Here is a 23,818-nt window from a genome sequence, read left to right on the forward strand (position 1 = left end):
CAATGTCGTGCCCCCAGTCTCGGTGGTGCGAGGCCTCGCGCTTGCGCAGAGGTGGGCGACGAGCGCGGGGCCGGTCTGGCGCGCAAGGCACGGCCCCACCCAGAGACACACGGTAGAACGGCCCCTTGACTTCGCAGGTAACCGCTCGCTGGCCCGCGCCAGGGAGGGAGGAGAGGGACCATCTCGCTTCGGGCTCCGGCTGGAAAGGCAGCCTTTGCGCTCGCCAGGTCTTGGGTCCTCTACAGACCCTGTCAGCTGGGGCTTCTCTGTTCCCGAAGTCTGATCCGGGCGCGCTCAGGCTGCACATCCCGCGTCCCAACCTGGACCGCGTCCTACCGCGGACCGCGGATGAGGTGGCGGCGAAGCCTCGGGAGGACGGCCTTGGGCCTCACGCCGGTCTCCCCTCCTAAAAAACCAGGATCCCAGGGCATCCCAGGGGAGCTTTTGAAGCGGAAAGGAGCTTCAGTTTATGTTTATGAATTTAGCCGTCTCGAATTTCGTGGTTAGACTAGCGGGTTCGTCTCCAGTGAGCTTTTGATTGCTCGCTTTAGAGACAGGTGGACTACACTGGAGCGGGCCAAGATCTTCCTCACAGAACTTGCATCGTCTGATTTTACTCAGAGACTTCAAAGATAGCCTGTCATCCACCCTCTCACACCCTTTCTGGGGTTCGTGCTTCCATGATTCTTCACCTGGCCCTTACGTGGCCCTCCATTTAAGACAACTCATTCTGGTAATTCTCTTCTGGATTCACTCCCACTTTCCAGATTCCCGTAAAACTGGGTTCCTAAAGTATTGATATATATATTTGTAAGTAGCTCAGTTCTGAAGTCAGACTGACTTGAATTCTAGTCCAGGGTTCTCTGCCAACTCAAGTATGTGACTTTAGGTAAGTAACTCCCTTAACTTTTCTAAGACCCAGTTTTCTCATCTGAAAATGGGGATAATCATATGTATCTCTAGGTGGTTGTAAGGATGAAAGAAGGTGAAGAGCATGAAATACTTAGAATGCTACCAAGCACATAATAAGCACTTAATTTATGTCCGTTATTTTTTGAACAGAGCATTCCCCAAAGAAACATAGTTTTCTTAGAATCAAGTGCCAAATATAGTTTTCTTAGAATCAAGTGCCAAACAAAAATAGCAGTAAAACTTTTTTTCATCCAGTCATAAAATGAAGGTTTTTAAAGTGAAGTTAATGCTGAGGCGTGCTCAGTGAAAACCATTCCTTGGTCAACTGATGGAAAATTTGATATAATCATTTTGGAAAGCAGTGGACATATATGGCAGGAACTTGAGAAATGTCAGTTACTTCATTTCACAAGTGCACATTTGAAAATTTTCTCTGGGAATTAATCACAAGCCAGAATATATGCAGAAAGATGGTAATTATAGCATTATTTATAAAAGTGAAAACATTAAACTTTTTATTGTGAAAAAATTTAACATATATAAAAGTGGAATAGGTAAGTGAACCCCCATGTGCTCATCATTCAGCTTCAACAATGATCACTATTTTGGCTGTCTTGTTTTTGTGAAAAAATTTTAAATTTGCAGGGTGTCTGAAAATAGAACAGTTCAATAAACTGGAGTATATTTATTTTTTCAGCTTTTAAAATAATACAGAATTATAATACAAATGCAAAATATACAGTATTATCACAACTATGAGCATTCAAAAACCTGTGTAGAAAGAAAGGAAAGAAGTACAGTAAAATATTACCAGTTTCCCTTTGGTGGTGGGACTATGGATACTTTCCTCCCCTTCCAGTTTTAGATATTTAATAAATATTCCATAAAAGTGGTGTATTGTTGTTACAGCAAACAATGAACAAACAAAATCTAAAAATATTGCTTCTGAACTAAGGACAGTAGAATATGCCAGAGCAGGTTAACTGTTAACAGAGAATAAAGATGCTTTAATTTCGCTTGATCAGTTTTTTTTGGCTTATGTTTACATGAGCATTCTTGTCTGCCACCTCGTGCTAGTGGTTGATATTGCACTCATATGGTCGACACATATCCAAATCTTTAATCAATCTCATCCTCTATGTGTAAGTGATTGGACTTTGAAGTTTTATTCCCCTTATTTTGATTAGTGTTTGCCCTCAGGGTAGAGAAAGATTTCTGGTGATAGGATGGCTCTTTTTTTCCATTTCTTCTTTTCTTTATCCTGAGCAGGCATCTATTTCATACCTCACGCATTTATACTCTTCCTAGAACAACCACTTTGAACAATTCAAGTCAGACGGCTTTATCACATTTTTTTCTTGCTCAAATAGATTATGATGAGATCTGGCCAAAAATCTTTTCTACTTTTATTTGATAAACTGGATTCACTTTTTAAACTGGACAGAGGAGCCTGGTGGGCTGCAGTCCATGGGGTCGCTAAGAGTCAGACACGACTGAGCAACTTCACTTTCACTTTTCAGTCTCATGCATTGGAGAGGGAAATGGCAACCCATTCCAGTGTTCTTGCCCGGAGAATCTCAGGGCTGGGGGAGCCTGGTGGAGCCCATCTATGGGGTCGCACAGAGTCGGACACACTGAAGCGACTTAGCAGCAGTACATTTAAAAACAGCTAAGGGAGAGGTCACCTTACAAGAAAATGTGTAAATGAGTTTTGTTTCAAATTAGTTTGTAAAAAAACTTTGTTTCCTAGGTATGCAAAGAAGCCTTTTCACGCAGATGTTCTTAGAGATAATATGGATCAGTCCGGAGTTCTCCTCTGGGTGAAAGCAGAACCCTTTATAGTGGGTGCCTTGCAGATTCCCCCTCCGTCCAAGTTCAGTCTTCACTATCTCAGGAAGATATCCACCTATGTGCGAACACGGACCATAGAGGGAGGTTACCCACGCCTGTCTTGGTCTACGTGGAGGCACATTGCATGTGGGAAGCTGCAGTTGGCTAAGGATCTCGCATGGCTTTACTTTGAAATGTTTGATAGTCTTGCACTGAAGACACCAGAGGAGCGCCTGGAATGGTCTGAGATTCTGTCCAACTGCGTGTCTGAGGATGAAGTTGAAAAGCAAAGAAATCAGGTATGAGTTTATATGTATATGTGTGTGTGTTTAGTTACTTTGAGAAATAAACTATTTAAAATTTTTGTACTAGTTGTAAAGTGTGCAGTTTTAGATTTTAATGACCATGTGATCCCAAAGCACCATTCAAGTTTTAGCATTTCCAGTTTGGCAGTATTTAGTGAATTAGTCCTTACTTAGAAATCCATACTCATCTACTCTCAAAGTGGAAATGATATAGAAACCCTGTAATTGGAAGAGGGAAATATTTTCATTGACATTAAAACTAATATTGAGGTATTTGAGTGCTTATGAACTGTTGACATGTTATGGTAAGAGCACCTGCCTATTTTTAAGTGTGCATCTGCTATGTGCTGGGATTCAAAGATGATTAGACTAGCAGCTCTGCCTTCATGGAGCTCATAGACTAGTAGGGGAAGCTGGTGTGTGTTAAAAAGGTGCTATTTAATAAACATTTTTTCAAAGAAGACATGCAGATGACCAACAGTGCTAATTATTAGAGAAGTGCAAATCAAAAACCACATTGAATTCTACTCAGTACTCTGAAATGATCCATATGGGAAAAGAATCTAAAAAAAAGTGGATATATGTGTAACTGATTCACTTTGCTATGCACCTCAAACTAACAAACATTGTAAATCAACTATTACTGTATTAGTCACTCAGTCATGTCCAACTCTTGGTGACCCCATGGACTGTAGCCCACCAGGCTCCTCTGTCCATGGGATTCTCTAGGCAAGAATACTGGAGTGGGTTGCCATTCCCTTCTCCAGGGGATCTTCCCAACCCAGGGATCGAATCTGGATCTCCAGCATTGCAGGCAGGTTCTTTTCCATCTGAGCCACTAGGGAAGCCCAAATCAACTAACTCTAATAAAAAATTTTTTTAAAAAATCACTTTGAGGTATTACGTCACACCATTCAAAATGGCTATCATCAAAAAGTCTGCAAATAATAAATGCTGGGGAGGGTGTGGAGAAGAGACTACCTTCCAAATTGTTGACGGGAATGTAAATTGGTACAGCCACTATGGAAAATAGTATGGAGGTTCCTTAAAATAAAAATAAAGCTACCATATGATCCAGCAATCCCACTCTTGGACCTATATCCAAAGAAAACTCTAATTTGAAAAGATGCATGTACCCCAGTGTTCACAGCAGTATGTTTACAGTTGCTAACACTTGGAGGCAAACTTAAGTGTCTGTCAATAGATGAATGGATAAGGAAGATATAAATATTAATTACTCATCATAGAAAAGAATGAAATCATGCCATTTGCAGCAACATGGATGGACCTAGAGATTATCATACTGAATGAAGTAAGACAGAGAAAAACAAAAATGATACCACTTCTGTGTGGATATAGAAAATAGTACAAATGAACTTATTTGCAAAACTGAAACAGACTCATGGACATAGAAAACACACTTGTGGTTACCAAAGGGGAAGTGGGGAGATAAATTAGGAGTATGGGATTAACAGATGCACAACACCATGTATAAAATAGATAAACAACAAGGGTATGCTGTATGGCACAGGAAACTATATTCAATATCTTGTAATAGACTATAATGGAAAAGAATCAAATATGTATATATATATATAAAATGGAAAAGAATCAATTGTGTGTGTGTGTGTGTGTGTAACCGAATCACTTTGCTGTACACATGAAATTTAACACAATATTGTAAATCAACTCTACTTCAGTTTAAAAAGTACTATTTAATAGTATGGAATGTACAGTAAAAGTATGCATAAAGTACAGAAACAGAATAGAGAAGAGAATAATTCTGGTGATGAGGAAAGACTTCACAGGGAAAGTATATTAATCAGAGTAAGCTTATGACAGTAACAAGTGAGTCCAGCATTTCAGTGGCTTAGTGCAGTAACATTTTATTTCTTATTCATGCGGCACACAACATAAGGCATCTGGTTGGATGAGTCTCTAGGCTGCTGTTGTCTAAGCAATGACTCAGGGATCTGGGCATCCTCTGTCTTTTGGAGCCGCTATTATACTAGTCTGCTTTGCTGCAGTTAAAAACAAACAAAAATGAAATTCCAGTGGCTTACAGTAACTGGAGTTTATTTCTTGCTTATTTGACTTTTAGTTTGCACCTTAGTGAAGGCTCTTTTCCAGGCTCTGGCTCTGTGTTTCTGCCCATTTGGGGACTCGGGCTGAAGAAACAGCTTCTGTGATGGTCATGCCTGTCTTATGACAGAAGGGAAGAGCAAAAGAACAGGAGAAAAGTTTTGACACCTCTTAAAACTTTTGCTCAGATGTGACATAAACAGCAACTACTTTTGTTCCATTGGCTAAAGCTTTGTCACATGTCCATGCCTGATATTAAGATGGGAGGGAATCTACCTCACAGGAAGTAGGGAAATCCTGTGGCCATGGGTAGAGCCATGTAAGCCCCTTGGAAGATGAGGAAGTGAGCAATTGCAAATAAAATACAGTTTGCTACGGCCATGCCCACTAGGGCCTGAGTCCTTCACTTCTATTCTTTGTGAGGCTTGAAAGTGGTATGTGTAAATCCACCCATATTCCATTGATTGTAACCCAGTTATACCATATCCAGTTTCAAAGGAGGCTGGGAAATGCCATCTAATTGTGTGCTCAAGGAGGGGAAGGTATTTAGTTAGCATTTAGCGAGACTACCACATGAAATAATATCTAAACAAGGTTTTGGAAATTGAAAAAAAGTTTGGCAAGCAACCAGGAGGAGAAGGGCATTATAATTAGTTGTTGTTCAGTCGCTAAATCATGTCCAACTCTTTGTGACCCCATGAACTACAGCACTCCAGGCTTCCCTCTCCTTCGCTATCTCTCAGAGTTTGCCCTAGTTCACGTCCATTGCATCAGTGGTGCCATCCAACCATCTCATCCTCTGTTGCCCCCTTCTCATGCCCTCAATCTTGCCCAGCATCAGGGTCTTTTCCAGTGAGTCAGCTTTTGGCATCAGTTGGCCAGGGTGTCAGAGCTTCAGCTTCAGCATCAGCCCACAAACATTTATTGAGTGCCTACTCTGTGCAGCATATTAAAAAGCAGAGACATAACTTTGTCAACAAAGGTCCGTCTAGTCAAGGCTATGGTTTTTCCAGTGGTCATGTATGGATGTGAGAGTTGGACTGTAAAGAAAGCTGAGCGCTAAAGAATTGATGCTTTTGAACTGTGGTGTTGGGGAAGACTGTTGAGAGTCCCTTGGACTGCAAGGAGATCCAACCAGTCCATCCTAAAGGAGATCAGTCCTGGGTGTTCATTGGAAGGACTGATGTTAAAGCTGAAACTCCGATACTTTGGCTACCTGTTGCGAAGAGCTGACTCATTTGAAAAGACCCTGATGCTGGGAGGGATTGGGGGCAAGAGGAGAAGGGGACGACAGAGGATGAGATGGTTGAATGGCGTCACCGACTCAATGGACATGGGTTTGGGTGGACTCCAGGAGTTGGTGATGGACAGGGAGGCCTGGCGTGCTGCGGTTCATGGGGTCGCAAAGAGTCGGACACCTCTGAGTGACTGAACTGAACTGAACTATGTGCAGTAGTGAGTGCTGTGGATACAGAGATGAATAAAACCTTCAGGAAGCCCCAGTGTTTTTTGAGTGCTTACTATGTACTAGTTTCTGTGCTAGTTACTAGCGACATAAAAATGAAAAAGAGATCTCATAGTCTCATGGAGAGACAGGTATATGAAGAAGTAATGACAATATAACAAATAATTATTAAATGGAAGTACTAATATGTATAAAATCAGGAAATTATGTTGAGTGAAAAAAGTCAGTCCCAAAAGATGACATACTACGATTCCATTTATGTAACATTCTTAAAATGACAAAATTATGGAGATAGAGAACAGAAAAGTGTCCAGGGGCTGAAGAAGGGGTGAGGGAAGGTGGGAAGTAGGTGTTGCTATAAAAGGGCATCATGAAGGATCCGTGTGTGGATGGAAGTTTCTCTACCCTGACTGCATCCATGTCAATACCCTGTCAATACTAGGGCATGATAGTTTTGCAAGATGGGAAATTGAGTAAAGAGTACATCACATTTTTGTTCTTGCAGCTTCATGTGAAACTACAGTTACCTCAAAGTGTTTAGTTAAGAAAGTAACTTTAGTTAAGAAAAAAACTTAAAAAAAAATCCATAAGATTCATGAGGTTCCATGTTGACTGCTGATTTGAACAGCTAGGTTTAGGGTGGTTCTGAGAATCCATATTATTAAGTTCCTTAGGCTTCATGATTTTGAGCCATGTTGGCAATCTGTAGTCCTAGAGGTATTGCTTCACTTTTTTGCCTCCATTGTATGTGTATGGGAATGGGTATATGAGGATAATCATGAGCTTCAAACCATACCTTCTTCAAATAAGAAATGATTTAGGAACATTTGTCAGGCCAGTAGTATTTTTTTTTTTTAATCAAGTGCTTTTTAAAGAATTTGATGAGAACCTGAGGCCTACTCCTCCACAGAATACCATACACCAAAAAATTACATAGTTTCAGATGTTGCCCTGATATCCTAAACTTTCTTGATAAGTTTATGGTTATGTTAAACTAACTTCTGTGTCTTGATTAAATTTCCTTCCTTTCTTTCTACTTTTTAATTCAAATTACTAAGATGTTTTAAATATAATTTTAAACTTCTGAAATAATATTCTTCTAAAAAGAATGTGCTTCATGACTTTTGGGAGAGACTCTCAATGGCCATAGATGCTACATAGCTTTCTGAGAAGATAAGTGACTCCAGTTTAACTAGTTTTAGACACTCCTACATCTGGGTACCAGAGACATATGTATCCAATGCTAGAAACATTTTTGCATTTGTCCTTTTAGGATCAAAACACTGTTGTGAATTTCTTTTACTATACCTACTTAGTTGTAGACTAGTGGTTGATGTCATTTTAGGACATGTATTCATCATTTATTTTCTTCTTGGACAGCTTTCAGTGGACACCCTGCAGTTTCTGCTCTTCTTACATATACAGCAGTTAAACAAGGTCTCCTTGAGGACATCTTTGATTGGAGAAGAGTGGCCTAGTCCCAAACACAGATCTCAGTCTCCTGACCTGACTGAAAAATCCAGTTGTCATAATAAGGTACTGTTTAAATTATGGTCTCTTTCTCTGAAAGGGACAATTTTCGAGGGAGATATATTGCCTTCATTAAAAATTACTTTGAATAACTTATATAAGCCAGAGATTTGCTGGGTTGTTTTGTTTTGCTTTTTACTTTTTTTCCTATTTATAAAACAAAATCAACATGTGCAGTCTTAATAACATAGAGAAGTGATTTCAGTTCCTTCAATGACACAAAAATCACTTAGATAATTTTCTGGCAAATCATTTACTCTTAATTAATGTTCACATTTTTGCAAATGTTGATGAATTCAATTTCACTTGATTGTAGGCAAGTCAGTTAACTTCTCTTGCTTGGCTTCTTTTCTCTACACGGTGATGATAATGCCTATTTCTGAGTGGCTGTGAGAATTCAGTAACATGTAGCACATGACTTGTTGCACAGTAAGCGCCAGTATATGGTGACTTTAGTTTGTGTATGGCCTCTCCCAGCAACTGACTGGACCAGGGATGGACACTTGACTAGAGTAACCCATTCCTTGGCATGAATTTGAAGTTGATCTGATTTGAAATGGTGACCATGGCCCAAACAATACCCCTAGGGGTTGAAGAAATTACCAACTGGTGATGGGTATTTGAGCTGGTAGCTCATGTGGCACTGAGACCAGCACAGCTACCACATTTGTGAGTGACCTGGAGTTGTGACGGATTAGAAACTCTGAGGGAATCAGAGAGAAAGAAGAGAATGGGACAGATATGCACACAGTCCTGGGAGAGGAAGAGGTTCAAACTGGCTTTCCAGTTCCAGTTCTGATGAGGCCTTCCTGTACTTCCATTTGGGAGATGACTGTGTGTCCCTGCAGTAAATCTCCCTTCACTTGAATTAACTTGTGTTCCCTGTGCCAGTGAAAGTTATTACCAGCCAGCCACCCACGCTCTCTTTATCACTGCCCATACCTACATAGTTGTCAAGCCTTACTGATTCTGATTCCAAAATAACTTTAAAAATTTGTCTTTCTTCTTCTTCTTATATAGGTCCTAGTGTGTCTTTTTTTGTTTGTTTTTTTGCTTTTATTTCTGGTATTAGATCCTACTTGATCATCCTGCTTTTACTCTATAGTCCACCTACTACTACACTGGAGTTTCCAAAATACAAATCAGTTGTATCCATCTCCTGTCAGAACTCCATCAGTGAATTCTCACTGTCATTGTTGCTTTCACCCTTGTACTCTTTGGAGTCCTCTCCAGCCTGCTTACTATGGGAGAGGGAGATGCAGCAAGAGGGAGGAAGAGCAGGTGAGGCTGTGGGCAGCTCTGCTTTAAAGTGTTCTCTGGCATCCAAAAGAGAGTTTATTCAAAAGAGAAAATGGTATAGTTATTTTCAAAATAGTTTGAAAATCTCTGGCACACACAGTGAAACCCAGAGACCTTAGCATTTCATGCAAGGCTCTTGCTGAATGGATGCTGCCTACCATTTTACCTTCCCCTGCCAGTTCCCAGCGTGCTCCCTACACCCCACCCAGAATTTTCACTTCTCTCAACATAGCACATAATTTCACTCCTATAGGCCTTCGGATGCAGGTTCCTAGGGCTAGAATGCCTTGTTTCCTGATCCGTTTGCAAAACTACCAATGTCAATCAAGAATCTATTCAAACAGCACTACACTGAGATTTGTTTTCCCCAGATGACGTTCTTGTTCCTCTCCTGCCCATAGACCGTCTTTCAGATCTCTGCTATAGGCCTTATCTCATTGTGTTTTAGTTTATGTTGCCATTTCACTACACAGATGCTGAATTCCTTGAGGACAGGAACTATGTATTACTCAGTTTGTATAATTCATCACTTAACACTGGTCATATCACATAAGAGGTATTCAAAAAATATCTGTCAAATGAATGAGCCAAGTTATTAGAACGTCTGCCAACTCAAAGCTTATTCCCAAAGTAATAACTTCTTTTAAATCTGACTACTGTAAGATCAGTTGCCTTTTTTCATTGGATTTTGAAATTAGTTCTGTGATTTGAGACGGTAAATTAAAAAAACCTAATGCTTCATGAAATGTTTGATCTAAACTTTTGGAATATTTACTAGCTGTGTGACCTTGGGCAAGTTTCTTTTTGTATCTCCATTTCTTCATCTGTGACATGGGCATGGTAATGGCATTTCATTTAAGACTGCTACTAGGACTAAATAATGATAAAGTTTCTTGAACAATGCTTGGCACACACTGAAGCTTAGCTACTAGCGTTACTTTTGGATTACCTTAGGTAGGATAGAATCTCTTTATACCTATCACATGCACAGAAAATCTTTATAAGTTTTGTATAGTCACCTTAAATCCTTTTGGGGGGATGAGGCAAAGTATAAACATAAAACAATTAAAATATAAAGGTTTCAGATCTCACTGAATCTCTTTGTTCTGTTAAGAGTGCTTTCTTTTGATATTTTTTAGAACTGGAATGATTACAGTCATCAGGCTTTTGTCTGTGATCATCTGTCAGATCTCCTTGAGCTGCTTTTAGACCCAGAGCAACTTACTGCATCATTTCATTCAACCCACAGTAGTCTAGTCTCTCGGGAAGCTGTTGTGGCGCTCAGCTTTCTTATCGAAGGTACAGTGAGTGGAGCCAGGAAGATATATCCGCTCTATGAACTTGCACTGTGGCAACCACTGCATGCCGAAACTGGCTTCTCAAAGACCTCTAAGACTTTTTCTTTCTACAAGCTGGAAGCCTGGTTGAGAACCTGCTTGACTGGGAATCCATTCGGTACATCTGCTTGCCTCAAGTCTGGCAAGAAATTGGCTTGGGCTCACCAAGGTATTTATTAATATCTTAATCTATATTAAATTGAATGACAGGTTGTGGAACCTAGTGTTTTCTGGTGTATTAGTGATCACACATCTTTTGTGGAAGACCTCAAGAGTATTGCTACTATAGAAGGGAAAAAAGGGAACATCTCTTTTGTAAATGACTTTTTCTCAAGGCAGCAACAATCTCAGTTGATTCATTAGTCCAGCTTGCTTTGGTTGCAGCTAACAGAAACTCCAACTTCAGTTAGTCCTTTCTTTGCTCTACTTTTGTCTTTTCTGCCTCATTTTCCCTTTCACTCTCATGCAGATTTGCTTGAAGCTTTCCCATTTCTGTGCCTCTTAGCAGAAATTGGCTATTCCGCAGTTATACCCTCATAGAGTTGTTGCAAAAATGAAGTTCTTTTAGCTATACAGACACAGGCAGACTAGCTATTTCTTAATTAGAAATTTAAATTCATAGTAGAGAGAATTTGACTTTGGTTGCAAAGGTATCTACTTCTGATAGTCCAGTGATGGCTAAAGGAATAGGTTCAGGTACTGTATGACTTCTTGGGGCCCAGGTATAAGTTTTAAGAGAAGAGGGCCTCAGAAGTAGGTGCTCCACTAAGGCAAATGCCAGGCAAAATTAATGGGAAAAAACTAGAATATACTTCCCAAATCTCTGAGTTTCAGAGATAAACAAAAAATAGTTTCCATGCAAATGTAAAAAAAAAAAAAAAGATCAGTTTTGTATCAAATTTCTGTAATGCTAAAATTCAAAAAACAGTTGAGCAACATCTATAATGATCCAAGTATTTTATATGCAACCAAGTTATTGCTCTAGCATGAGGTCAGATTCTCAGGTATATATGGCTCCTATAAACAGGAGATACTATATAATTGTTGATAAAAGAAATATAGGTGCAAGTAAGTTTTTAAACATTGTTAGGGAAAGTACTAGGAGGAAAAAGGACATCTGGCCTCTTAGGATTATAAAATGTGTTAGACAGTAGGATTACAAATAATTTGCATCTTGTTTTACTTATAGTATTTAAAAGTTTTCTATAGTAGCCATATATTAGTTTTCTAATAAAAGAAAACAATAAGAATTGTTTTAAAAGAATAGCATACTATGTGACCTCTCCACATTTGGCAGTTTTCTTTAAGAGTGGCCCTGATGGCTTGCACGGAAGTACAGTCTGAGAAAGCAATGATGTCATGGTGAGACTGTGTTAGGAGGGCAGCCTGTACAGTTTTTGAGGGTGAGTTTGTGCAAGGCACCATGTCTGAGAGGAAGATGTACTCTCAGTAATGATCCTGGGAGTAAAGACATGAACCTAAATAGAATGCATGGAATGATGTGGTAAGTAACTTAGGAGGAGTTCAGAATTTGTATTATGGCAATTTAAAAAGAATATTTTGGAGTTGGGATGATAAATTAGGGTGAGTTGGGGAAGATATTTGAATTTCGTCAACTCTACCACTTACTAGCCATATGGCCTTAGGCACAAAGACATGAAAAAAATCTTAGATCTATAGGCAATCTTGAATGGATTGTAGACGTAACCATTTTTTAAAAAGACAAAAAATTTAAAATTTGGCAACATACAGAAAAGCACAGAGAGTAGTATAGCATACACCTCTTTACCTGACACCCAGATCTAACACTTTTTTAAACCTGTTATATATCTAATTTTAGACATGTGGACATGTAGATATGTATAAGCTCATTTGGATGATGGTTTTCCTTTGAAACTATCTCGTTTGTATTTTCCTTAAATAGTTGAAGGGACAACCAAGAGAGCGAAGATTGCCTGTAATACTCACGTGGCCCCAAGGATGCACCGCATGGTGGTGATGAGCCAGGTTTACAAGCAAACGTTGGCCAAGAGCTCAGATACTCTGGTGGGGGCACATGTAAAGATCCATCGTTGTAACGAGTCTTTTATATATCTGCTCTCTCCCTTACGGTAAGCAGTCTTCATAGTGTTCTGACGTCGTGGCATCTTCTTTAGAATGGGGTTGGTTCTTTTATATGTCATCACAGAATAATATTGTAGTCAAATGTTTTTTAATCTTATTCAGAGGAATTTACCTCATTTTTCAGATCGGTGACAATTGAGAAGTGCAGAAATAGCACCTTTGTCCTGGGCCCTGTACAGACTGCTCTTCACCTCCACAGCTGTGACAGCGTTAAAGTCATTGCTGTTTGCCATCGTCTGTCCATCTCGTCGACGACAGGTTGCATCTTTCACATTCTGACACCTACACGCCCCCTTATTCTCTCTGGGAACCAGAGAGTAACTTTTGCCCCTTTTCATACCCATTACCCAATGCTGGAGGACCACATGGCCAGGACCGGCCTTGCTACAGTGCCTAACTATTGGGATAATCCCATGATTGTGTGCCCAGAGAACAGCAGCCCAAGTGTCTTCCGACTCCTACCACCATGTGAATTCTACGTGTTTATTATTCCATTTGAAATGGACGGGGACACAACAGAGATACCTGGGGGTCTTCCATCTGCATATCAGAAAGCACTGAGCCAAAGAGAAAAAAAGATACAGGTCTGGCAGAAAACTGTGAAGGAAGCTCGTTTAACAAAGTGAGTATTTTCTAGAAGTAAGTAGTGACTTGTCTTACGTAAAACTCCACGGGAAAGCAAATTAATCTGCATGAATGCTCAGTCTCTCAGTCGTGTTTGGCTCTTTTGTGACCCATAGACTGAAGCCCGCCAGGCTCCTCTGTCCATGGAATTCTCCAGGCAAGACTACTGGAGTGGGTTGCGTTTTCCTACTCCAGGGGATCTTCCCGACCCCCAAACCTGCGTCTCCTGCATTGGCAAGTAGATTCTTTATGACTGCGCCATCTGGGAAGCCCCCCAAATTAATCTGCACATGTTTATAATTGTGCTAAACAAACAAAAAAGACAAAGAGTGTCTTTTGTTAAGGTCAGTATTCCAGGCACTGTTTGGTTGGGGGATGGGAGCAAGTGGATACTCAAGTATTAGACTCCCTCCTTTTTTTTGGTATAGTAAATTTTATTTATTTATTTTTTAACACAAAAAAAACTTTGTATCGGGGTAAAGCCAGTTAACAATGCTGTGATAGTTCCAGGTGAACAGTGAAGGGACTCAGCCATACATAATACACGTATCCATTCTCCCCTAAAATTCCCTCCTATCCAGGCTGCCACATAACATTGAGCAGAGTTCCATGTGCTATACAATAGGTTTTTGTTAGTTATCCATTTTAAATATAACAGTATGTACTTCCCAAATAGACTCTCTCCTTTTAAGAAGCTTCAGTACTGACAGATATAAGACTTAAATGAAGGACCATATATAAGGTCAATCATAAATGGATTACTTTTAGTTTTTAATTTTCTTCTCTGCAGTATATTGGTGGTTCTCAAATGGTTGTGTGTCAGGATCATCTGAAGAGCTTGTTAAAAAATACAGGTCCTGGCTCCTCTACTCTACAGACAGACTTCCCAAAAGTGGACTCGTAATGCTGGTCCATGTAGTGCCAGTTTTTGTCAAAGTTACTAATTCATAGTAAAATGTGAAAAATAAGTACAGTATTTTTAAGTAGTGCTAAATTTAGTCAACTTAGAATACTGTCTTTTATTCTGAAATTGTTTCTTTCCTACTTTGTAGGTACTAAAGTATCTTGTTTTTAATAACATGCTTGATAGATGGTTATGGTTTATTATGTCCACCATAAAATTTTATTTCAAGGGTACTTGTCTTTAAACTCTAGGAGTCAGGGACACACTATATATAAAGCATATATAAAGATTTAGAAAACATGAGTGTGGGTAGTCGGAGAAGATTGATGGAGGAAAAAGAATTTGTGTTGCACATTGAAAAATGAGCAGAGTTGGATAGGAATTGAGGGTTAGGTAGAATACTTTAAGCAGCACTAGAGGGACAGATGTAGAAGCAGAAGCAGACCCAAGGTGTCCTGGAAATCAGTTGCTTAAACAAGATTCTGGGTGTGGATAATGATGTTTAAACTGGTATGAGTAGATCAAGCCAGAATATGTAGAATCTTGCATATCAGTCAATAAGAGTTAGATTTATGTGGAATTAAGTAGTAGAAGGCATAAAAGGGTTTTAAACAATGGAATGAAGTTCAGAAAGCCATTTCATTTATTCAGGAACATTTATAGAATGCCTACAATATGCAAACCACATTATTAGATGATATGGCAGATAAAGAAATGTGATTGGCACATATGAAGATCCTCTGATTAGATCTGAAAGAGGGAAGTCAGGGTGGTATTCTAGACTAAGAAACTGGACTAGAGTGGAGCTAAACGGGGTGAAAACCAGAAATACTTTGACAGGAGGCTGAACTTGGTACAAGATTTTCTAAAAAAGACAAAATTAAAGATGACTTCAAAAATTGGACTCCAGTTTAGACACCTTTGATCACTTTTCTTCTGGACAGAATAGCATATACAACTTAAAAAGTAGTGGGTGCTCAGAATAATTATTAAGTAATTATTTAGTAATGAAGTAATTATTATCTGTACAATATTTTGGTATTTAATTTTGTTAGAGATGATAGGAAAGATAACTAGGAAACATTATAGTACCACAAGGTGGAGGGGTGCTTCTTTTACAACATTGTCCATTTGGGAGCTGGAGCTAGTTTGAGAAGAGGGTATCAAGTTCTTTTGGAGGCTGTTTGCTTGAAATGTCCTATATCCTGATAATGTCTTGATCCTTAAGACTTAGAAAAACTCTTACTTTAATAATTGGATTCCATTTGCTTGTTATTAGTTTTTTGTTTGTTATTCTTTTTCCTGATTATCATTATCTGGGAAAATAGCAGCCATTCTAAAAATGTTTCTATTTCTCATGATCCAGAGCTGTGACTTGATATGTAAGTAGAAGTGCCTATTTTAATTAGATCTCTTGATTTTATTGCATGTTAAAATTAGTGTTGTTCTTTGGACAGCTGTGTCTGTATTGTAGGGGAAAGTACTCTGAGTCAGGAATTAGTACAGACCATGCCACTTATTGTGTGACATTGAAGGTGTCATCTGATCTATCTCCTGGCTATATCACATATATATAGTGTATTTTCTACCTGATAAGACTGATATAAAGGTCCATTAATAAAGATAACTTATAGTAATGATGCACGTATAAGACACTGTAGTGGTGTGTCCTGTACCTGTGTAGTAGTGTGAGTGTAAGACACCCTTCTTAGTGATGAGTTTGAGAGACACATCTTCTAGGTGAGATTGTTTACTCAATATCTGAGACGTGACCTGTTAGAGTTGACTTCATTCTAAGAGAAATTGTTGAAAAAAGACTCAATCCAGCCATCTAATTTTCTGGATGCATTTTTGTGGCATATGGATTAAGGAAGGAAGTATATAAGATATATTACACACTTGCATTTAGATTCTTTTTTTAAAAAACCTTTTTGTTTTGTATTGAGGTATAGCAAATTAACAATGTTGTGATAGTTTCAGGTGGACAACAAAGGGATTTAGTCATACATATACATGTATCCGTTCTCCTCCAAACTGCTCTCCCATCTAGGCTGCCACATAAAAAATTGAGCAGAGTTTCATGTGCTATACAGTAGGTCCTTTTTGGTTATTCCATTTTAAATATAACAGTGTGTACAGGTCCATTCCAAACTCCCTAACTGTCCCTTCCCCTCATCCCTCCCACTGGCAACCATAAGTTTGTTTTCTAAGTCTGCGAGGCTCTTTTTGTTTTGTAAGTAAGTTTGCATTTAGCGTCTTCAGAACAGTTGCTGGCTACCAAAAATATAAACATCAATAATAGTCACAACTCATGCTTTACCTGGGAATCCGCTGTAAAAATACTGCTGTTACCTGTAACAAACATTCCACTTGGTTTGTATCTCATTGATTGAGCCACCAGTGTACTAATAATACGGATCAGTCATGTTCAGCTTAGCAAAACAATGCTGATGACCATAATAGTAAGTAAGATGTACTGAGCACTTACTATGTGCCGTGTACTGTTCCAAGCACCTTCTCTGTATTAACTCATTTCTTCTTCCTAACAATTCCTTATCACGGATGAGGAAATTAAGGAACAGAGAAATTTAAGTAGTTTACCCAAAGAATCAGGATTTGCATCTAGTCAGCCTGGTTCCAGAACCTAGGTTCTTAGTGTCTCTACTGTTTTCTGTGAACTATTATCACATATAATATAATCATTATAATGATGTGATATAAAAGTGGATCACTGGAAAAACATTCTTTTAAAGCAATTCTGTTGTTTGGATGCTGCTGGTATTTAGATGCCTAGATTTCCTCACACATACAGAAAGCTTATACACATATGCAGAATCTGGAATATGGTAAGGCACGTAATACATGTTAACTGTGAGTCATAGTGTCTTCAAGTGGTAAGATCCTTGATAACACTAGAAACAAGGAAGAGCACACAATTCCACCTTGGGAACATGGAGAGACAGAGGAATTATTGACTAATTTGAAAGGAAACTCCCAACATCATCCTTTCAAAGTGATTAGGTTATATCATTTCCTTACTGTGGCCCCTCTAATGAGTCCCTGTCATACTTGAAATAAAATGCAATATAAAACCTTTGTGGTACCTACCAGGCCCTTTCTGCCTCATTTTTCTGCCATTCTTTTCCTTATTCACTCTTCTCCCACCATACTGTGATCTTACTTGCTCATTGCCATCCAGCCATACACTACCAGGAATGTATCTGTAGAATAAAGTTGGATATCATTACTTATTGCAAGGAGGGAGAGAATTAGTTACATCTCCGTAAAAGCATGTTTAAAAGAACTGATCATTGCATTTTGGCTGTGATAGATGATTTGGGGGAAGGTCCTGTTGTGAGTTGGATGCAGTCTGGAAGTGAGGGTAATTCTGTGATTTGATATTATAATAATTTTTATATTAAAGAAGAGAGGAATAAAGGGGATAAAAATATAATTGTAAAAAAATAGCAGTCACTCATTAGCCAGGAAAGGGTAATGCTTGGTCATTTTTGTGGTTTGGATCACAAAATGTTTTTGTTTTTCATCCAGACCTGAGATATGATTATGGAGTGGTTTTGTTTTTGTCTTGATCTAGCATCATCCCACAATGATCTTGTCTGCTATTGGTGTGCTGTGGGATTATTTATGTTTAACAAAAGAGCACCACAGCCAGGCTAGATCCAGACTACATCTAGGCCTAGCTAAGCCTAGGTGCTGAGCCAGCTCCTGACTGTCAGGAACTTCTCTTCTCTTGCTTATCCTGAACATGTTAAATATTCTTTCACTCTCGAGCCTTTGCACTTTTTGTTCCCTCTGCCTGGAATGTTCTTCTCCAGATATTTATTTTGCTTAATCCACCACTTCATTCAGATTTCTGCTTAAGTGTGCTCTCAGGTGTCTCCTGTCCATCCTTCCTCAATTAGCATTCCCAATACTCTCAATTTCCCTACTCTGCTCTGTTTTCCTAACCACTTAAGTTCACACACACACACTTTATTTATTACCTGTATTCCCTACTAGAATATGCAGTTCACAAGGAGCACAGACTACATAGATCACAATGGGAACCACTCCTTCCAGAGTCTTGTGGTGCAAACCTGCCTGGACAGAGGCTATTTCTTCTTTCTTTACATGTCTCATCAGTCAGAACACTACCCACCATCACTGGTCCTCAGCAAATATCTGTTGAGTGAATAATCACAGTAGAACAAAATATATAATTACTGACAAGTTTTTACAAAGAGAAAATTGTATTTGACCAATCTTTTTTTTTTTTTTTGGTGGTGGTAGTGGTGATGTAGTATGTAGAACTGAACAGAGCAGTCATTCAGAGAGGACAAGTGAATAACTACAAATAATTTGAAATTTATCCTTTTAAAGCATTTTATAACCACTTGGTATAAAATGAATATGAGTGCATTGTTTTTGCAATTTTAGGGATCAAAGGAAGCAGTTTCAGGTGCTGGTGGAAAACAAGTTTTATGAGTGGTTGATTAATACAGGACACCGTCAGCAGCTGGACAGTCTTGTGCCTCCTGCAGCAGGCTCCAAACAAGCAGCAGGATAAGACTTCCTCATCGAAACACTGGTAGGTATTTACAATGGCAACCACGTAAATTATTTGGAGGAAATCTTACAAGTGTGCCAAAAAAAAAACAAAAAACAAAAAAAAACACCACCCAGACTATTATGTTACCAACCATTGTTTTTTTCCCCCACTGCTCCCACCAGCATATACAGAATTTTACATGCCCATATTTATGACATTTTATACTAAGAAGACCAACCAGAATATTCAAGCAGAATCTATAGCGTTATCAGCAAATAGAATAGCCAAATTTGTCTTTTTTGTCTCTTGCTGGCACAGTCCAAAGCTGTTCTGTACTTCCCTGTATATGGCTTTAAGGATTACGCTTTCTAACACATTTCACCTCTATCCTGCAAGCCCACATACTATTCATTTAATTTAGCTAATCTTTGTTAATTGTGCATTAATAAATAACTAGAATTAAATCAAATGAAGATTTGAATACTAAACTCTAGGAAACCTACAGATTCAATAGAAGAGGACATAGATACAGACACATTTACTGGAAGTTGTTTAATCCAAATATATAGTATTTTTTTTAATAGAAATTAGCTTATTTTGCTATTTGAAAGTATCTTTAAAGACTCACAATAGAAAAACACAAAGGGCATAAGTAGGTAGTTCATGGAAAGATACTTACAAAGATGCTCACTATCACTTAAAATTAGAAATGTAAGATACTATTTTTCATCTGTCACATTGGCAAAGATCAAAAATGTAATGTACAACACTAAGACATTTCACTTACCACTGAGCAAAGTGTAAATTTGTGCAACCTTTTTGGAGGATAGTTTGACAAAATCAGAATTAAAAATGCACACATGCTTTGACTTCGTAATTTCACATCTTAGATTTAGCTTACATATATGTAAAGATCTGTTTAAAAGAAATGTTCATTGTAGCATTATTTGCAACAGCTGTAGGCCGGAAACAAGCCAAATGCTTCTCAGTAGAGGGCTGGTGCCTATGAACCTGTTCATTCATGCTTGGAATGCATCTTTAAGAAGAGTGGAGTATATCTACAGGTGTTCTCCCTGAATGATCTATAGTGGAATGAAAGTAAAAGCTGAGAAGGGGAGTAAAATATTGCCTTGTGTGTTTGAGAAAAAAAGGAGGGATAATCCCACATATTTATATACTAATTATATGCTTTTAAAATTTCTGAAAAGTTATAAAGAAATTGTTAGAGTGTTTGTCTTTAAAGAATGAGACTGATGTCTAGGGTAGGAGAAAACTTATTCTTAATTTTCATTGAGATATAATTCACATACCATGAAACTCACTTTTTAAAGTGAAGAATTCAGCAGCTTTCATTATATTCACAAGTTTGTACAGCCATCACCATGAACAAATCCAGAACATTTTCGTCACCCTAGAAATAAAGCCCATATACATGGATCAGTTCAGTTCAGTTCAGTTGCTCAGTCATGTCCTACACTCTTTGAGACCCAATGAATCGCAGCACGCCAGGCCTCCCTGTCCATCACCAACTCCCAGAGTTTACTCAAACTCATGTCCATTGAGTCGGTAATGCCATCCAGCCATCTCATCCTCTGTCGTCCCCTTCTCCTCCTGCCCCCAATCCCTCCCAGCATTAGGGTCTTTTCCAGTGAGTCAACTCTTCGTATGAGCTGGCCAAAGTATTGGAGTTTCAGCTTCAGCATCAGTTCTTCCCATGAACACCCAGGACTGATCTCCTTTAGGATGGACTGGTTGGATCTCCTTGCAGTCCAAGGGACTCTCAAGAGTCTTCTCCAACACCACAGTTCAAAAGCATCAATTTTTCGGCGCTCAGCTTTCTTCACAGTCCAACTCTCACATCCATACATGACCACTGGAAAAACCATAGCCTTGACCAGACTGACCTTTGTTGGCAAAGTAATGTCTCTGCTTTTTAATATGCTATCTAGGTTGGTCATAACTTTCCTTCCAAGGAGTAAGCATCTTTTAATTTCATGGCTGCAGTCACCATCTGCAGTGATTTTGGAGCCCCAAAAAATAAAGCCTGTCAGTTTCCACTGTTTCCCCATCTATTTCCCATGAAGTGATGGGACCAGATGCCATGATCTTAGTTTTCTGAATACTGAGCTTTAAGCCAACTTTTTCACTCTCCTCTTTCACTTTCATCAAGAGGCTTTTTAGTTCCTGTTCACTTTCTGCCATAAGGGTGGTGTCATCTGCATATCTGAGGTTATTGATATTTCTCCCGGCAATCTTGATTCCAGCTTGTGCTTCTTCCAGCCCAGCGTTTCTCATGATGTACTCTGCATATAAATTAAATCAGCAGGGTGACAATATACAGCCTTGACGTACTCCTTTTCTATTTGGTCATGCCCAAATCCTCCAACTCTGATATCTCCTCTGCCCCCTGTTCCTAGGCAATCTCTATCCTACTGTTTGTCACTTGATTTGTCAGTTTTGGACATTTCATATATTGATAAGTGGAATCATACAGCATGTGGCATTTGTGTCTGGCTTCTTTCACTTAGCATAATGTTTTTAAGGTTTATCTATGTTATAGCATGTGTCAGTATTCCTTTTTATGGTTGGATACTGTTCCATTGGGGCTTCCCTGGTGGCTCAGTGGTAAAGAAACAACCTGCTATGCAGGAGACATGGGAGACACGGGTGATCCCTGGGTCAGAAAGATCCCCGAGAGAAGGAAATGGCAACCCAATCCAGTATTCTTGCCTGGGAAATTCCATGGACAGAGGAGCCTGGTGGGCTACAGTCCATGGGGTTGCAAAAGAGTCAGACACGACTTAGCAACTAAACAACTATTAATATTCCATTATATAGATATACCATACTTTATCTGTTCATCAGCTGATAGACATTTGAGTTGCTTCCATTTGTTAGCTGTTGTGAATAATGCTGCTGTGTGTACTATCGTGTATAAATTTTTGTGTAGAGATATGTTTTTATTTATCTTCATTATACATTACACAGGAGTAGAATTGAAAGGCCATATGTTTAATTTTTTGAGGAACTGCTGAACTGTTTTCCAAAGCTGGGTAGCATATTCTTTACTGTTTATACATTGTTTATATTTTCAGTATGTATTACTTTTTATGAAAAAATAATTTTACGGTACTTCAGTCACTCAGCCATGTCTGACTCTTTGCAGCCCCATGGACTGCAGCACGCCAGGCTTCCCTGTCCATCACCAACTCTCAGAGCTTGCTCAAACTCACATCCATCGACTCAGTGATGCCATCCAACCATCTTATCCTCTGTTGTCCTCTTCACCTGCCTTCAGTCTTTTCCAGCATCAGGGTCTTTTCCAGTGAGTCACTTCTTTGCATCAGGTAGCCAAAGTATTGGAGCTTCAGCTTCAGCATCAGTCTGAACACCCAGGACTGATCTTTAGGATTGACTGGTTGGATCTCCTTGCAGTCCAAGGGACTCTCAAGAGTCTTCTCCAACACAACAGTTCAAAAGCATCAATTCTTCAGTGCTCAGCTTTCTTTATGGTCCAACTCTCACATTCATACATGACTACTGGAAAAACCATACCTTTGACTAGATGGACCTTTGTCAGCAAAGTAATGTGGCTGCTTTTTAATATGCTGTCTAGGTTTGTCATAGTTTTTCTTCCAAGGACCAAACGTCTTTTCATTTCATGGCTACAGTCACCATCTGCATTGATTTTGGAGCCCAAGAAAATAAAGTCTGTCACTTAGAATACTTAGTTAATAGTGAGATTAAGAATGGAAAATCTGATGAAGATTATACAAAGGAAATGGGAACTATAAGAGGATAAAATTTTACTTTAGACTAATCCCCACTGCTTACTACCTTGTCTATTTGTGAGTTTCTTTTCTTTATGTCTGTATGTGAACCTCAGAAAAAAGGAATGTAGTTAACTTTTAACTCACATGTTTTATCAGTCTAAATTATCATCTGATTGATTTATGTGATGTTGTGAAAAGGGTTTTTTCCTGTTTTTCCTTGAAGGTGATAGAAAATTAAGTGATTATAGTTCTGTTTTCTTTTGTTTTTTTTTTCAGTCATTTTCAGGGTCCTGGCAATATGCGGATGAACAGAAGATGGTGCACATGTTGAAACTGAACGGGGAAGGTGCTCTTGCTGCTTACGAAACTTTGGAGACTTTTCTTCCTATTTAAGACCTTTCTTTACGTTTCCTTCCAATTTCATTTGTTACTGTTTACACTGAATTTTAGTCTAAACTTCTATTCTATAAACATATTGTTTATAGAATATCAGAAGGCTCATTTTATGATGCTAAAATGAAAAAGTTGATGAAGACATTATGTTAATATTTTTAAAATGACTTAAGTATTGATTTAGTAAACCTTACATTTTAAGTTGTATAATGAAAGGGTTTCATCCTTTCTAGAGTTAAATAAGAGTTTTATAGTTCTTTGTAAGTATTTAAATGGAAATTGCTACGCCTTTTAAAAAAGAATTGAAATGAAAGTATGATTTGTTGGAGTATAAGTATAAATATAGCAGAAAAGCATTTATAGAAAGATATTTTAGTCCTTAACGTATACAGCAATGAAATTGTGTAGAATTTTTATTTTTCATTTTCTGCTTCAAATTTTCAATAAAACTCTAAAAAGTAATTTTCTCCTTTTGATTAAAAAATAAAGTTTTAACTTTAGGAAAGGTTTCCAAAGTCATTCTGTGATGTTATATCAAAATAAAGTTTACATTTGATAGGAGAGTTGTTCTTTAAGATAAAGGAAAACAGTTTAATAAATAATCTGATTGCTGATAAATGCTGTTTCATATTCTCTTTGGTCATTTAATTAGTAATTATATCAAAAGGGCTTGATCTCTTATTTCTAACGT

At 38.5% G+C, this 23,818-nt stretch overlaps 1 protein-coding gene across 3 annotated transcripts; it reads left to right on the forward strand.

Moving 5' to 3' along the window:
* The first annotated feature begins 1 nt into the window (after nt 1).
* On the forward strand, nt 2-23,745 carry TBCCD1 (TBCC domain containing 1). Of its 3 annotated transcripts, none has more exons than XM_043473476.1 (8): nt 2-137; nt 2,663-3,041; nt 7,975-8,130; nt 10,563-10,929; nt 12,685-12,871; nt 13,009-13,506; nt 18,850-19,000; nt 23,011-23,745. In XM_043473476.1, exons 2-7 carry the CDS (start codon nt 2,706-2,708, stop codon nt 18,977-18,979), a joined length of 1,674 nt encoding a protein of 557 aa, XP_043329411.1. In that variant the 5' UTR covers nt 2-137; nt 2,663-2,705; the 3' UTR covers nt 18,980-19,000; nt 23,011-23,745. The 3 variants fall into 3 exon arrangements, with proteins under 3 accessions (XP_043329411.1, XP_043329412.1, XP_043329410.1); XM_043473477.1 differs by lacking the exon at nt 2-137 and adding an exon at nt 598-733; XM_043473475.1 differs by lacking the exon at nt 2-137 and adding an exon at nt 754-889.
* The last annotated feature ends 73 nt before the right edge of the window (nt 23,746-23,818 follow it).

Source organism: Cervus canadensis, chromosome 7 (assembly GCF_019320065.1).
Source record: "Cervus canadensis isolate Bull #8, Minnesota chromosome 7, ASM1932006v1, whole genome shotgun sequence".
Lineage (NCBI taxonomy): Eukaryota > Metazoa > Chordata > Mammalia > Artiodactyla > Cervidae > Cervus > Cervus canadensis.

Bases quoted from the DNA above. Each gene is read 5' to 3' on its own strand.
- TBCCD1 (XM_043473476.1), top strand. From the start codon at position 2,706: ATGGATCAGTCCGGAGTTCTCCTCTGGGTGAAAGCAGAACCCTTTATA. The intron at 12,872-13,008 runs GTAAGCAGTCTT...CTCATTTTTCAG, and splicing joins TATCTGCTCTCTCCCTTACG to ATCGGTGACAATTGAGAAGT. The intron at 13,507-18,849 runs GTGAGTATTTTC...TTGCAATTTTAG, and splicing joins AAGGAAGCTCGTTTAACAAA to GGATCAAAGGAAGCAGTTTC.